Here is a 13486-nt window from a genome sequence, read left to right as displayed (position 1 = left end):
TCTGGTCTTTTATTGAGTTTATATATAGGAAGTGATTGTAGTAAGTCTTGTCTTTATGGAGTTTATATATAGGAAGTGATTGTAGTAAGTCCTTGTCTTTATGGAGTTTTTATATAGGAAGTGATTGTAGTAAGTCTTGTCTTTATGGAGTTTATATATAGGAAGTGATTGTAGTAAGTCCTTGTCTTTATGGAGTTTTTATATAGGAAGTGATTGTAGTAAGTCTTGTCTTTATGGAGTTTATATATAGGAAGTGATTGTAGTAAGTCTTGTCTCTATGGAGTTTATATATAGGAAGTGATTGTAGTAAGTCTTGTCTTTATGGAGTTTATATATAGGAAGTGATTGTAGTAAGTCTTGTCTTTATGGAGTTTATATATAGGAAGTGATTGTATTAATTCTCTTGTCTTTATGGAGTTTATATATAGGAAGTGATTGTAGTAAGTCTTGTCTTTATGGAGTTTATATATAGGAAGTTTTTCTACTCATGAACTTTACCTATTCCTAAACACTCTCTCTACCCCCTCCAGCCCATCTCAAAAGCAGTCTCACTACTGCAAATCTGTATCTCATCTCATGTCACTCTCCCTCTTGCTTCTACTTACTGCTGGTGACATCTCCCCTAATCCCGGTCCCCAACCACTGACAAGCCATGCACATCCATGTGTACCATCCCATAGACTCAGAAAACAAAACTCTGCACACCTTTCTCACATTCCTCTTGCATCTAAAGCCACTATCCCTTTCACCTGTGCACTCTGGAACTCTCGCTCTCTTTGCAACAAACTCACTTCTATACATGACCTCTTCATCTCCCGCTCCCTCAACCTTCTGGCCCTAACTGAAACCTGGCTCTCTCCCCTAGACACAGCATCCACTGCTGCTCTGTCACATGGGGGTCTCCACTTCAGCCACACTCCTAGGTCTGGTAATAGACAAGGAGGTGGTGTAGGTATTTTACTTTCCTCTCGTTGCACCTTTCAACAAATACACCCTATCTCTTCCCTCACTTTTCCCTCATTCGAAACCCACATGATTTGCTTATTCTCCCCTCTCTCTGTACGTGTTGCAGTCATATACCGACCCCCTGGCTCCGCAACTCAATTTCTAGATCACTTGGCTGCCTGGCTACCCTACTTCCTTTTCTCTGACACCCCTGCCCTCATTCTTGGCGACTTCAACATCCCCCTTAACAATCCCACTGCCTCATCTGCTAAACAACTTCTGCAACTCACTTCCTCCTTCGGTCTGTCACAATGGACTGATTCTCCCACTCACAAAGACGGTCACTCCCTTGACCTGATCTTTAGCTATCGATGCACTCTCTCAAACTTCTCAAACTCCCCTTTTCCTCTGTCTGACCACCATCTCCTTACCTGCAACATTTCATCCCTTCCTACAACTCTCCCACCTTCTACTCCTCACACCAAACTTCACAGAAGCATTAGGTCTTTAGATCAGCAACAACTTGCTAATTCCCTTCAACCACTCCTCTCATCCTTCTCCACCTTTTCCTGCCCTGAACAATCTATCTGCCACTATAATTCCACCCTTATATCCGTCCTTGACAATCTCGCCCCTCTTACCACTGCTAGGAAATCACACACTCATCCCCAGCCCTGGCATACTCCTCTGACACGGTACCTACGCAGATGTTCCCGTACTGCTGAACGGCATTGGAGAAAATCACGGAGTCCTGCTGATTTTCTTCATTACAAATTCATCTTGAACGCCTACTACTCTGCCCTTAATCTCCACAAGCAACACTACTTCTCTACCCTTATCTCTAATCTTTCTTCAAACCCAAAACTTCTGTTCTCCACTTTCAATACTCTCCTCCGCCCTCCCCCACTTCCTAATACAACTTCTCTGTCAGCCCAAGACTTTGCCAGTCACTTCATTAACAAAATTGAATCCATCAGACATGAAATCCGCTCTCAACACAATTCCATTCTCTCCCCCCCTCAAATACTCTCACTCAACCACAACCCTCATAACCTGAAACTTAGTTCATTCTCCCCTGTTACTGAGGATGAAGTTTCAGCACTTATACTGCGCTCTCACCTCACTACCTGTCCCCTTGACCCTATCCCCTCACAGCTGCTCCCCTCTCTCTCTGCTACCCTTACCCCTATACTAACACACATTTTCAACCTCTCCCTCAGCACTGGTACATTTCCCTCATCGATGAAACATGCGCTGGTCACACCTATCCTCAAAAAACCTTCCCTTGATCCTACCTCCCCATCCAACTACCGCCCAATTTCACTCCTCCCTCTTGCTTCAAAGCTTCTCGAAAAACTAGTATTTGCACGCCTATCCCATTTCCTTACGTTAAACTCCCTTCTTGACCCGCTGCAATCTGGATTTCGTCCCTATCACTCCACAGAGACAGCTATTGTTAAGGTCACCAACGACCTACTTACAGCTAAATCAAAAGGCCACTTCTCTCTGCTTATCCTCCTTGATCTGTCCGCAGCCTTTGACACTGTCGACCACCCTCTTCTGCTCCAAACCCTCCAATCCTTCGGCATCTGTGACACAGCCCTTTGGTGGCTCTCTTCCTATCTGTCAAACCGTACCTTCAGTGTAGCCTTCTCTGGGGCCTCCTCTGCCCCGTCACCACTTTCTGTCGGAGTACCGCAAGGCTCTGTCCTCGGTCCCCTTCTCTTCTCAATCTATACGTCATCACTAGGTTCCCTAATTAAGTCCCACGGTTTCCAATATCATTTGTATGCCGATGACACCCAAATCTACTTCTCTGCACCAGAACTATCTCCTTCCTTGCTAACCCGTGTCACTAACTGTCTTTCTCACATCTCTTCCTGGATGTCCTCTCACTACCTCAAGCTAAATCTCTCCAAAACTGAGCTCCTCATTTTCCCCCCTTCTTCCAAAATCTCCACCCCCAAAATCTCTATAACTGTCGACAACTCCATCATTACCCCTACCCCGCACGCCCGATGTCTCGGGGTCACATTCGACTCAGATCTTTCATTCACTCCTCATATTCAGTCATTGGCTAAAGCCTGCCGCTTTCACCTTAAAAACATCTCTAAAATTAGACACTTCCTTACACAAGACACAACTAAGATTTTAATCCACTCTCTCATTCTTTCCCTCCTTGATTACTGCAACTCTGTCCTCTCTGGTCTCCCCACCTGCCGCCTAGCTCCTTTACAATCCATAATGAATGCCTCTGCCAGACTCGTCTTCCTTACACGTCGCTCTTCATCTGCTGCGCCTCTCTGCCAATCCCTTCACTGGCTTCCTCTTGCCTCTAGGATCAAACACAAAACTCTCACTCTGACATACAAAGCCCTCAACTGCACTGCTCCCCCCTACATCTCAGACCTTGTCTCCAGATACTCTCCCTCCCGTCCCCTTCGCTCTGCTCATGACCTCCTACTCTCCTCCTCTCTTGTCACCTCATCACACTCCCGTTTACAGGACTTCTCCAGACTGGCTCCCATCTTGTGGAACTCTCTGCCTCGCTCCATAAGACTCTCTTCTAGTTTTAAAAGCTTCAAGTGCTCCCTAAAGACTCTACTGTTCAGGGACCCATACAACCTACGCTAACCTTTCTTATTACCAGTTCCTCTCCTCCACTGCAATCCCCTGAACCCTCTTAGCATGTAAGCCTAATAGTCCAGCTGTTTGTGGATCACTTTCTTAAGAGCTGACTACAACAGTGCAACTCTTGGCAGGGCCCTCTACCATATAATTGTTTTGTTGTACTCCCCCTTTGTTTATAGCGCTGCGGAATCTGTTGGCGCTCTACAAATAACCGATAATAATAATAATATAGGAAGTGATTGTAGTAAGTCTTGTCTTTATGGAGTTTATATATAGGAAGTGATTGTAGTAAGTCTTGTCTTTATGGAGTTTATATATAGGAAGTGATTGTATTAATTCTCTTGTCTTTATGGAGTTTATATATAGGAAGTGATTGTAGTAAGTCTGGTCTTTTATGGAGTTTATATATAGGAAGTGATTGTAGTAAGGCTTGTCTTTATGGAGTTTATTTATAGGAAGTGATTGTAGTAGGTCTTGTCTCTATGGAGTTTATATATAGGAAGTGATTGTAGTAAGTCTGGTCTTTATGGAGTTTATATATAGGAAGTGATTGTAGTAAGTCTGGTCTTTTATGGAGTTTATATATAGGAAGTGATTGTAGTAAGTCTTGTCTCTATGGAGTTTATATATAGGAAGTGATTGTATTAATTCTCTTGTCTTTATGGAGTTTATATATAGGAAGTGATTGTAGTAAGTCTTGTCTCTATGGAGTTTATATATAGGAAGTGATTGTAGTAAGTCTTGTCTCTATGGGGTTTATATATAGGAAGTGATTGTAGTAAGTCTTGTCTCTATGGGGTTTATATATAGGAAGTGATTGTAGGAAGTCTTGTCTTTATGGAGTTTATATATAGGAAGTGATTGTAGTAAGTCTGGTCTTTTATGGAGTTTATATATAGGAAGTGATTGTAGTAAGGGTTTTGTCTTTATGGAGTTTATATATAGGAAGTGATTGTAGTAAGTCTTGTCTTTATGGAGTTTATATATAGGAAGTGATTGTAGTAAGTCTTGTCTTTATGGAGTTTATATATATAGGAAGTGATGGTAGTAAGTCTTGTCTTTATGGAGTTTATATATAGGAAGTGATTGTAGTAATTCTTGTCTTTATGGAGTTTATTTTTGTCTAAGTGAGAGGCAAGGCCATTAGATGTGGTGTTGGATAGTGAAGGACAAATCAGAGGGCAAGGAATGTAAATTAAGAACACCCAATGAGAGTTCAGCAGTACAGACTGATGTGCAGGTTTAGTGATGTTCAGGAGGTTAAAGGATTGTCATTGTGTACCTTTGTACCCAGCGCTACAGAATTTTGTGGTGCTATGGAAATAAATAATAATAGTGATGTCGCAAACATAAAAATTTGGGTTTGCGATCGTGAACTTCCGCAAAAGTTCGCAAACCGGGCGAACCGCCATAGACTTCAATAGGCAGGCAAATTTTAAAACCCACAGGGACTCTTTCTGGCCACAATAGTGAGGGAAAAGTTGTTTCAAGGGGACTAACACCTGGACTGTGGCATGCCGGAGGGGTTCCATGGCAAAACTCCCATGGAAAATTTCATAGTTGATGCAGAGTCTGGTTTTAATCCATAAAGGGCATAAATCACCTAACATTCCTAAATTGTTTGGAATAACGTGCTTTAAAACATCAGGTATGATGTTGTATCGATCAGGTAGTGTAAGGGTTACGCCCGCTTCACAGTGCGCAGTGTAGGTGATATACCTGCCCTGACCATGCTTTGCAGACCAGGTATCAGTGGTCAGATGGACCCTTGCCCCAACACTGTGTGCCAGACATGCCATTATAGCAGACTTATATGGCTTTGGCGTTGCTTTTTGGTAATTAGAAGGCTGCTAAATGCCACTGCGCACCACACGTGTTTTATGCCCAGCAGTGAAGGGGTTAATTAGGGAGCATGTAGGGAGCTTGTAGAGTTAATTTTAGTTTAAGTGTAGTAGACAACCCAAAGTATTGATCTATGCCCATTTTGGTATATTTCATGCCACCATTTCACCGCCAAATGCGATCAAATTTAAAAAAAACAATTTTTTTCGCAATTTTAGGTTTCTCACTGAAATTATTTACAAACAGCTTGTGCAATTATGGCACAAATGGTTGTAAATGCTTCTCTGGGATCCCCTTTGTTCAGAAATAGCAGACATATATGACTTTGGCGTTGCTTTCTGGTAATTAGAAGGCCGCTAAATGCTGCTGCGCATCACACGTGTATTATGGCTAGCAGTGAAGGGGTTAATTAGGTAGTTTGTAGGGAGCCTCCCACCTGACACATCAGACCCCCTGATCCCTCCCAAACAGCTCCCTTCCCTCCCCCACCCCACAATTGTCCCCGCCATCTTAAGTACTGGCAGAAAGTCTGCCAGTACTAAAATAAAAGGTTTTTAAATTTTTTTTTTTTTTTTAGCATATTAACGTATGCTGTGGTGTAGCATCCCCCCTTAGCCCCCAACCTCCCTTATCCCCCCCCAAAACAGCTCTCTAACCCTCCCCATCTGCCTTATTGGCGGCCATCTTGGGTACTGGCAGCTGTCTGCTATTATTTCACAGTCAAAAAAGTGTTGTTTTTTTTAAATGTACACTACTGTTACACCAGATATGAGTGGTGGCACTGGGCAAGTGGGCACAGTATACGCTGTGAGCCTGACACACACGCTGGCAGGAAGGCAACTGCAATTAGATTACACAGGGGAAAAAAAAAAAAAAAAGCAGACTGATGTTCTAGCCCTAAAAAGGGCTTTTTGGGGTGCTGTCTTTACAGCAGAGATCAGATGAGTCCTTCAGGACTGTAGTGGACACTGAATACACTAGCCTAGCTATCGATTTCCCTATTAAATCAGCAGCAGCTACACTGTCCCTCCTCTCACTTAGAATGCAGCTTCTGAATGAATCTAAAATGGATGCTGTCCAGGAGGTGGGAGGGTCTGGGAGGGAGGGTCTGCTGCTGATTGGCTGTAATGTGTCTTCTGACTGTGAGGTACAGGGTCAAAGTTTACTCAATGATGAGGAATAGGGGGCGGACCGAACATCGCATATGTTCGCCGTCCGCTGCGAACGTGAACATACTATGTTCGCCGGGAACTATTCGCCGGCGAACTATTCGCGACATCACTAAATAATAATGATATGATGCTATATGGCCAATGCCTTCATCCTGCTACTTTAAAGTTATTGGTATAGGCAGTATGCAATCTGAATGGCCGTACCACCCTATGACACGCACCAGAAACAAATGCTTTTACAGAGGGGCAAATTAACAAGGAACGGTAGATTTTTGGGGCCTAGTATATGGGTGAATAAAGGTTAGTGCCCTGTCACACACTTTCATGGCTCACATATTGCATCATATTGTAAAATGTTATGTTTACTTTCCCTTTAACCCCTTGTCAACAGTGACGTACCCTGTTGCAAGGGGTTTTCAAGGCCTTAACAACGCGGTTTTAGCTTATATTATTTGTAACACTGTTTCTCCAACATAGGTGTGTCCGGTCCACGGCGTCATCCTTACTTGTGGGATATTCTCTTCCCCAACAGGAAATGGCAAAGAGCCCAGCAAAGCTGGTCACATGATCCCTCCTAGGCTCCGCCTACCACAGTCATTCTCTTTGCCGTTGTACAGGCAACATCTCCACGGAGATGGCTTAGAGTTTTTTAGTGTTTAACTGTAGTTTTTATTATTCAATCAAGAGTTTGTTATTTTAAAATAGTGCTGGTATGTACTATTTACTCAAACAGAAAAGAGATGAAGATTTCTGTTTGTATGAGGAAAATGATTTTAGCAACCGTTACTAAAATCCATGGCTGTTCCACACAGGACTGTTGAGAGGAATTAACTTCAGTTGGGGGAACGGTGAGCAGTCTCTTGCTGCTTGAGGTATGACACATTCTAACAAGACGATGTAATGCTGGAAGCTGTCATTTTCCCTATGGTATCCGGTAAGCCATGTTTATTAAGATAGTAAATAAGGGCTTCACAAGGGCTTATTAAGACTGTAGACTTTTTCTGGGCTAAATCGATTCATTATTAACACATATTTAGCCTTGAGGAATCATTTAATCTGGGTATTTTGATAAGAATTTATCGGCAGGCACTATTTTAGACACCTTATTCTTTAGGGGCTTTCCCAAATCATAGGCAGAGCCTCATTTTCGCGCCGGTGTTGCGCACTTGTTTTTGAGAGGCATGACATGCAGTCGCATGTGTGAGGAGCTCTGATACATAGAAAAGACTTTCTGAAGGCGTCATTTGGTATCGTATTCCCCTTTGGGCTTGGTTGGGTCTCAGCAAAGCAGATACCAGGGACTGTAAAGGGGTTAAAGTTAAAAACGGCTCCGGTTCCGTTATTTTAAGGGTTAAAGCTTCCAAATTTGGTGTGCAATACTTTTAAGGCTTTAAGACACTGTGGTGAAATTTTGGTGAATTTTGAACAATTCCTTCATATTTTTTCGCAATTGCAGTAATAAAGTGTGTTCAGTTTAAAATTTAAAGTGACAGTAACGGTTTTATTTTAAAACGTTTTTTGTACTTTGTTATCAAGTTTATGCCTGTTTACCATGTCTGAACTACCAGATAGACTGTGTTCTGAATGTGGGGAAGCCAGAGTTCCTTCTCATTTAAATAAATGTGATTTATGTGACAATGACAATGATGCCCAAGATGATTCCTCAAGTGAGGGGAGTAAGCATGGTACTGCATCATTCCCTCCTTCGTCTACACGAGTCTTGCCCACTCAGGAGGCCCCTAGTACATCTAGCGCGCCAATACTCCTTACTATGCAACAATTAACGGCTGTAATGGATAATTCTGTCAAAAACATTTTAGCCAAAATGCACACTTATCAGCGTAAGCGCGACTGCTCTGTTTTAGATACTGAAGAGCATGACGACGCTGATAATAATGGTTCTGAAGGGCCCCTAAACCAGTCTGAGGGGGCCAGGGAGGTTTTGTCTGAGGGAGAAATTACAGATTCAGGGAACATTTCTCAACAAGCTGAACCTGATGTGATTACGTTTAAATTTAAGTTGGAACATCTCCGCGCTCTGCTTAAGGAGGTGTTATCCACTCTGGATGATTGTGACAATTTGGTCATCCCAGAGAAGCTATGTAAAATGGACAAGTTCCTAGAGGTCCCGGGGCTCCCAGAAGCTTTTCCTATACCCAAGCGGGTGGCGGACATTGTAAATAAAGAATGGGAAAGGCCCGGTATTCCTTTCGTCCCTCCCCCCATATTTAAAAAATTGTTTCCTATGGTCGACCCCAGAAAGGACTTATGGCAGACAGTCCCCAAGGTCGAGGGAGCGGTTTCCACTTTAAGCAAACGCACCACTATACCCATAGAAGATAGTTGTGCTTTCAAAGATCCTATGGATAAAAAATTAGAAGGTTTACTTAAAAAGATGTTTGTTCAGCAGGGTTACCTTCTACAACCAATTTCATGCATTGCCCCTGTCGCTACAGCCGCATGTTTCTGGTTCGATGAGCTGGTAAAGGCGGTCGATAGTGATTCTCCTCCTTATGAGGAGATTATGGACAGAATCAATGCTCTCAAATTGGCTAATTCTTTCACCCTAGACGCCACTTTGCAATTGGCTAGGTTAGCGGCTAAGAATTCTGGGTTTGCTATTGTGGCGCGCAGAGCGCTTTGGTTGAAATCTTGGTCAGCTGATGCGTCTTCCAAGAACAAGCTACTTAACATTCCTTTCAAGGGGAAAACGCTGTTTGGCCCTGACTTGAAAGAGATTATCTCTGATATCACTGGGGGTAAGGGCCATGCCCTTCCTCAGGATCGGCCTTTCAAGGCCAAAAATAAACCTAATTTTCGTCCCTTTCGTAGAAACGGACCAGCCCAAAGTGCTACGTCCTCTAAGCAAGAGGGTAATACTTCTCAAGCCAAGCAAGCTTGGAGACCAATGCAAGGCTGGAACAAGGGAAAGCAGGCCAAGAAACCTGCCACTGCTACCAAGACAGCATGAAATGTTGGCCCCCGATCCGGGACCGGATCTGGTGGGGGGCAGACTCTCTCTCTTCGCTCAGGCTTGGGCAAGAGATGTTCTGGATCCTTGGACACTAGAAATAGTCTCCAAAGGTTATCTTCTGGAATTCAAAGGGCTTCCCCCAAGGGGGAGGTTCCACAGGTCTCAGTTGTCTTCAGACCACATAAAAAGACAGGCATTCTTACATTGTGTAGAAGACCTGTTAACAATGGGAGTGATTCATCCTGTTCCATTAGGAGAACAAGGGATGGGGTTCTACTCCAATCTGTTCATAGTTCCCAAAAAAGAGGGAACGTTCAGACCAATCTTAGATCTCAAGATCTTAAACAAGTTTCTCAAGGTTCCATCGTTCAAGATGGAAACCATTCGAACAATTCTTCCTTCCATCCAGGAAGGTCAATTCATGACCACGGTGGATTTAAAGGATGCGTATCTACATATTCCTATCCACAAGGAACATCATCGGTTCCTAAGGTTCGCATTCCTGGACAAGCATTACCAGTTCGTGGCGCTTCCTTTCGGATTAGCCACTGCTCCAAGGATTTTCACAAAGGTACTAGGGTCCCTTCTAGCTGTGCTAAGACCAAGGGGCATTGCTGTAGTACCTTACTTGGACGACATTCTGATTCAAGCGTCGTCCCTTCCTCAAGCAAAGACTCACACGGACATCGTCCTGGCCTTTCTCAGATCTCACGGATGGAAAGTGAACGTGGAAAAGAGTTCTCTATCTCCGTCAACAAGGGTTCCCTTCTTGGGAACAATAATAGACTCCTTAGAAATGAGGATTTTTCTGACAGAGGCCAGAAAAACAAGACTTCTAGACTCTTGTCGGATACTTCATTCCGTTCCTCTTCCTTCCATAGCGCAGTGCATGGAAGTGATAGGTTTGATGGTAGCGGCAATGGACATAGTTCCTTTTGCGCGCATTCATCTAAGACCATTACAACTGTGCATGCTCAGTCAGTGGAATGGGGACTATACAGACTTGTCTCCGAGGATACAAGTAAATCAGAGGACCAGAGACTCACTCCGTTGGTGGCTGTCCCTGGACAACCTGTCACAAGGGATGACCTTCCGCAGACCAGAGTGGGTCATTGTCACGACCGACGCCAGTCTGATGGGCTGGGGCGCGGTCTGGGGATCCCTGAAAGCTCAGGGTCTTTGGTCTCGGGAAGAATCTCTTCTACCGATAAATATTCTGGAACTGAGAGCGATATTCAATGCTCTCAAGGCTTGGCCTCAGCTAGCGAGGGCCAGGTTCATACGGTTTCAATCAGACAACATGACAACTGTTGCGTACATCAACCATCAGGGGGGAACAAGGAGTTCCCTGGCGATGGAAGAAGTGACCAAAATCATTCAATGGGCGGAGTCTCACTCCTGCCACCTGTCTGCAATCCACATCCCAGGAGTGGAAAATTGGGAAGCGGATTTTCTGAGTCGTCAGACATTGCATCCAGGGGAGTGGGAACTCCATCCGGAAATCTTTGCCCAAATCACTCAACTGTGGGGCATTCCAGACATGGATCTGATGGCCTCTCGTCAGAACTTCAAAGTTCCTTGCTACGGGTCCAGATCCAGGGATCCCAAGGCGGCTCTAGTGGATGCACTAGTAGCACCTTGGACCTTCAAACTAGCTTATGTGTTCCCGCCGTTTCCTCTCATCCCCAGGCTGGTAGCCAGGATCAATCAGGAGAGGGCGTCGGTGATCTTGATAGCTCCTGCGTGGCCACGCAGGACTTGGTATGCAGATCTGGTGAATATGTCATCGGCTCCACCATGGAAGCTACCTTTGAGACGAGACCTTCTTGTTCAAGGTCCGTTCGAACATCCGAATCTGGTCTCACTCCAGCTGACTGCTTGGAGATTGAACGCTTGATCTTATCGAAGCGAGGGTTCTCAGATTCTGTTATCGATACTCTTGTTCAGGCCAGAAAGCCTGTAACTAGAAAGATTTACCACAAAATTTGGAAAAAATATATCTGTTGGTGTGAATCTAAAGGATTCCCTTGGGACAAGGTTAAGATTCCTAAGATTCTATCCTTCCTTCAAGAAGGATTGGAAAAAGGATTATCTGCAAGTTCCCTGAAGGGACAGATTTCTGCCTTGTCTGTGTTACTTCACAAAAAGCTGGCAGCTGTGCCAGATGTTCAAGCCTTTGTTCAGGCTCTGGTTAGAATCAAGCCTGTTTACAACCCTTTGACTCCTCCTTGGAGTCTCAACTTAGTTCTTTCAGTTCTTCAGGGGGTTCCGTTTGAACCCTTACATTCCGTTGATATTAAGTTATTATCTTGGAAAGTTTTGTTTTTGGTTGCAATTTCTTCTGCTAGAAGAGTTTCAGAATTATCTGCTCTGCAGTGTTCTCCTCCTTATCTGGTGTTCCATGCAGATAAGGTGGTTTTACGTACTAAACCTGGTTTTCTTCCAAAAGTTGTTTCTAACAAAAACATTAACCAGGAGATTATCGTACCTTCTCTGTGTCCGAAACCAGTTTCAAAGAAGGAACGTTTGTTGCACAATTTGGATGTTGTTCGCGCTCTAAAATTCTATTTAGACGCTACAAAGGATTTTAGACAAACATCTTCCTTGTTTGTTGTTTATTCCGGTAAAAGGAGAGGTCAAAAAGCAACTTCTACCTCTCTCTCTTTTTGGATTAAAAGCATCATCAGATTGGCTTACGAGACTGCCGGACGGCAGCCTCCCGAAAGAATCACAGCTCATTCCACTAGGGCTGTGGCTTCCACATGGGCCTTCAAGAACGAGGCTTCTGTTGATCAGATATGTAGGGCAGCGACTTGGTCTTCACTGCACACTTTTACCAAATTTTACAAGTTTGATACTTTTGCTTCTTCTGAGGCTATTTTTGGGAGAAAGGTTTTGCAAGCCGTGGTGCCTTCCATCTAGGTGACCTGATTTGCTCCCTCCCATCATCCGTGTCCTAAAGCTTTGGTATTGGTTCCCACAAGTAAGGATGACGCCGTGGACCGGACACACCTATGTTGGAGAAAAAAGAATTTATGTTTACCTGATAAATTACTTTCTCCAACGGTGTGTCCGGCCCACGGCCCGCCCTGGTTTTTTAATCAGGTCTGGTAATTTATTTTCTTTAACTACAGTCACCACGGTATCATATGGTTTCTCCTATGCAAATATTCCTCCTTAACGTCGGTCGAATGACTGGGGTAGGCGGAGCCTAGGAGGGATCATGTGACCAGCTTTGCTGGGCTCTTTGCCATTTCCTGTTGGGGAAGAGAATATCCCACAAGTAAGGATGACGCCGTGGACCGGACACACCGTTGGAGAAAGTAATTTATCAGGTAAACATAAATTCTGTTTTTTTGTTTTTTTATAAAGTTTGTATCATTTTCTTATCTTTTTAATATCATTTATTTTATAGGCATTACGAAGCCACCAATAGTTATCAGGTACCGATAGAGTGGATACAGGAACCTTCTGACAGCCAAGACCACGGAACCTATTGGTAAGATGGAGACACCCGTGTTAGGTGAGTAAATCACAGATATTGTGCTGGTTTTATTATTATTATTATTATTATTATTACATTTAAAAAGTATGTTAAAATAATGCAAAGGTTCACTGTTTCCTGTAGTTTTCTTTGGCACCACAACATAAACTCCAAGAAATTTAAATTCTGCAGGAACAACTTTTAAGTAATTTGCTCTTAAGCTTGTTTATAATGTAGAAATAAAGTGCATTTCCTTCCTAAGATATGGAGAGTTCACGGCTTCATTCCTTACTGTTGGGAAATACAACACCTGGCCACCAGGAGGAAGGAAAGACACCCCAGCCAAAGGCTTAAATATCCCTCCCACTTACTCATTACCCCAGTCATTCTTTGCCTTTCGTCACAATAGGAGGTGGCAGAGAAGTGTGAGAAGATTCA

The 13486-nt window shown here is 43.6% G+C and overlaps 1 protein-coding gene across 2 annotated transcripts in view; it reads left to right on the top strand.

Annotated features, from left to right (window-relative positions):
* Window positions 1-13486, top strand: part of LOC128659710 (gastrula zinc finger protein XlCGF52.1) — a 138691-nt gene that overhangs the window by 101090 nt on the left and 24115 nt on the right. Inside the window, exon 2 of one of the 2 annotated variants that reach the window (XM_053713281.1) lies at window positions 12980-13087. In XM_053713281.1, the coding sequence (XP_053569256.1) occupies window positions 13069-13087 (19 nt within the window). In that variant the 5' untranslated portion in view covers window positions 12980-13068. Of the gene's footprint in view, window positions 1-12979; window positions 13088-13486 lie in introns of those variants that run through there. The other variant, XM_053713283.1, reaches the window with a different exon arrangement.

This window comes from Bombina bombina, chromosome 5 (genome assembly GCF_027579735.1).
Source record: "Bombina bombina isolate aBomBom1 chromosome 5, aBomBom1.pri, whole genome shotgun sequence".
In the NCBI taxonomy this organism is placed as follows: domain Eukaryota; kingdom Metazoa; phylum Chordata; class Amphibia; order Anura; family Bombinatoridae; genus Bombina; species Bombina bombina.
Note: the sequence above shows the minus strand (reverse complement) of the source record. Positions and strands in the feature narration are given on the sequence as shown.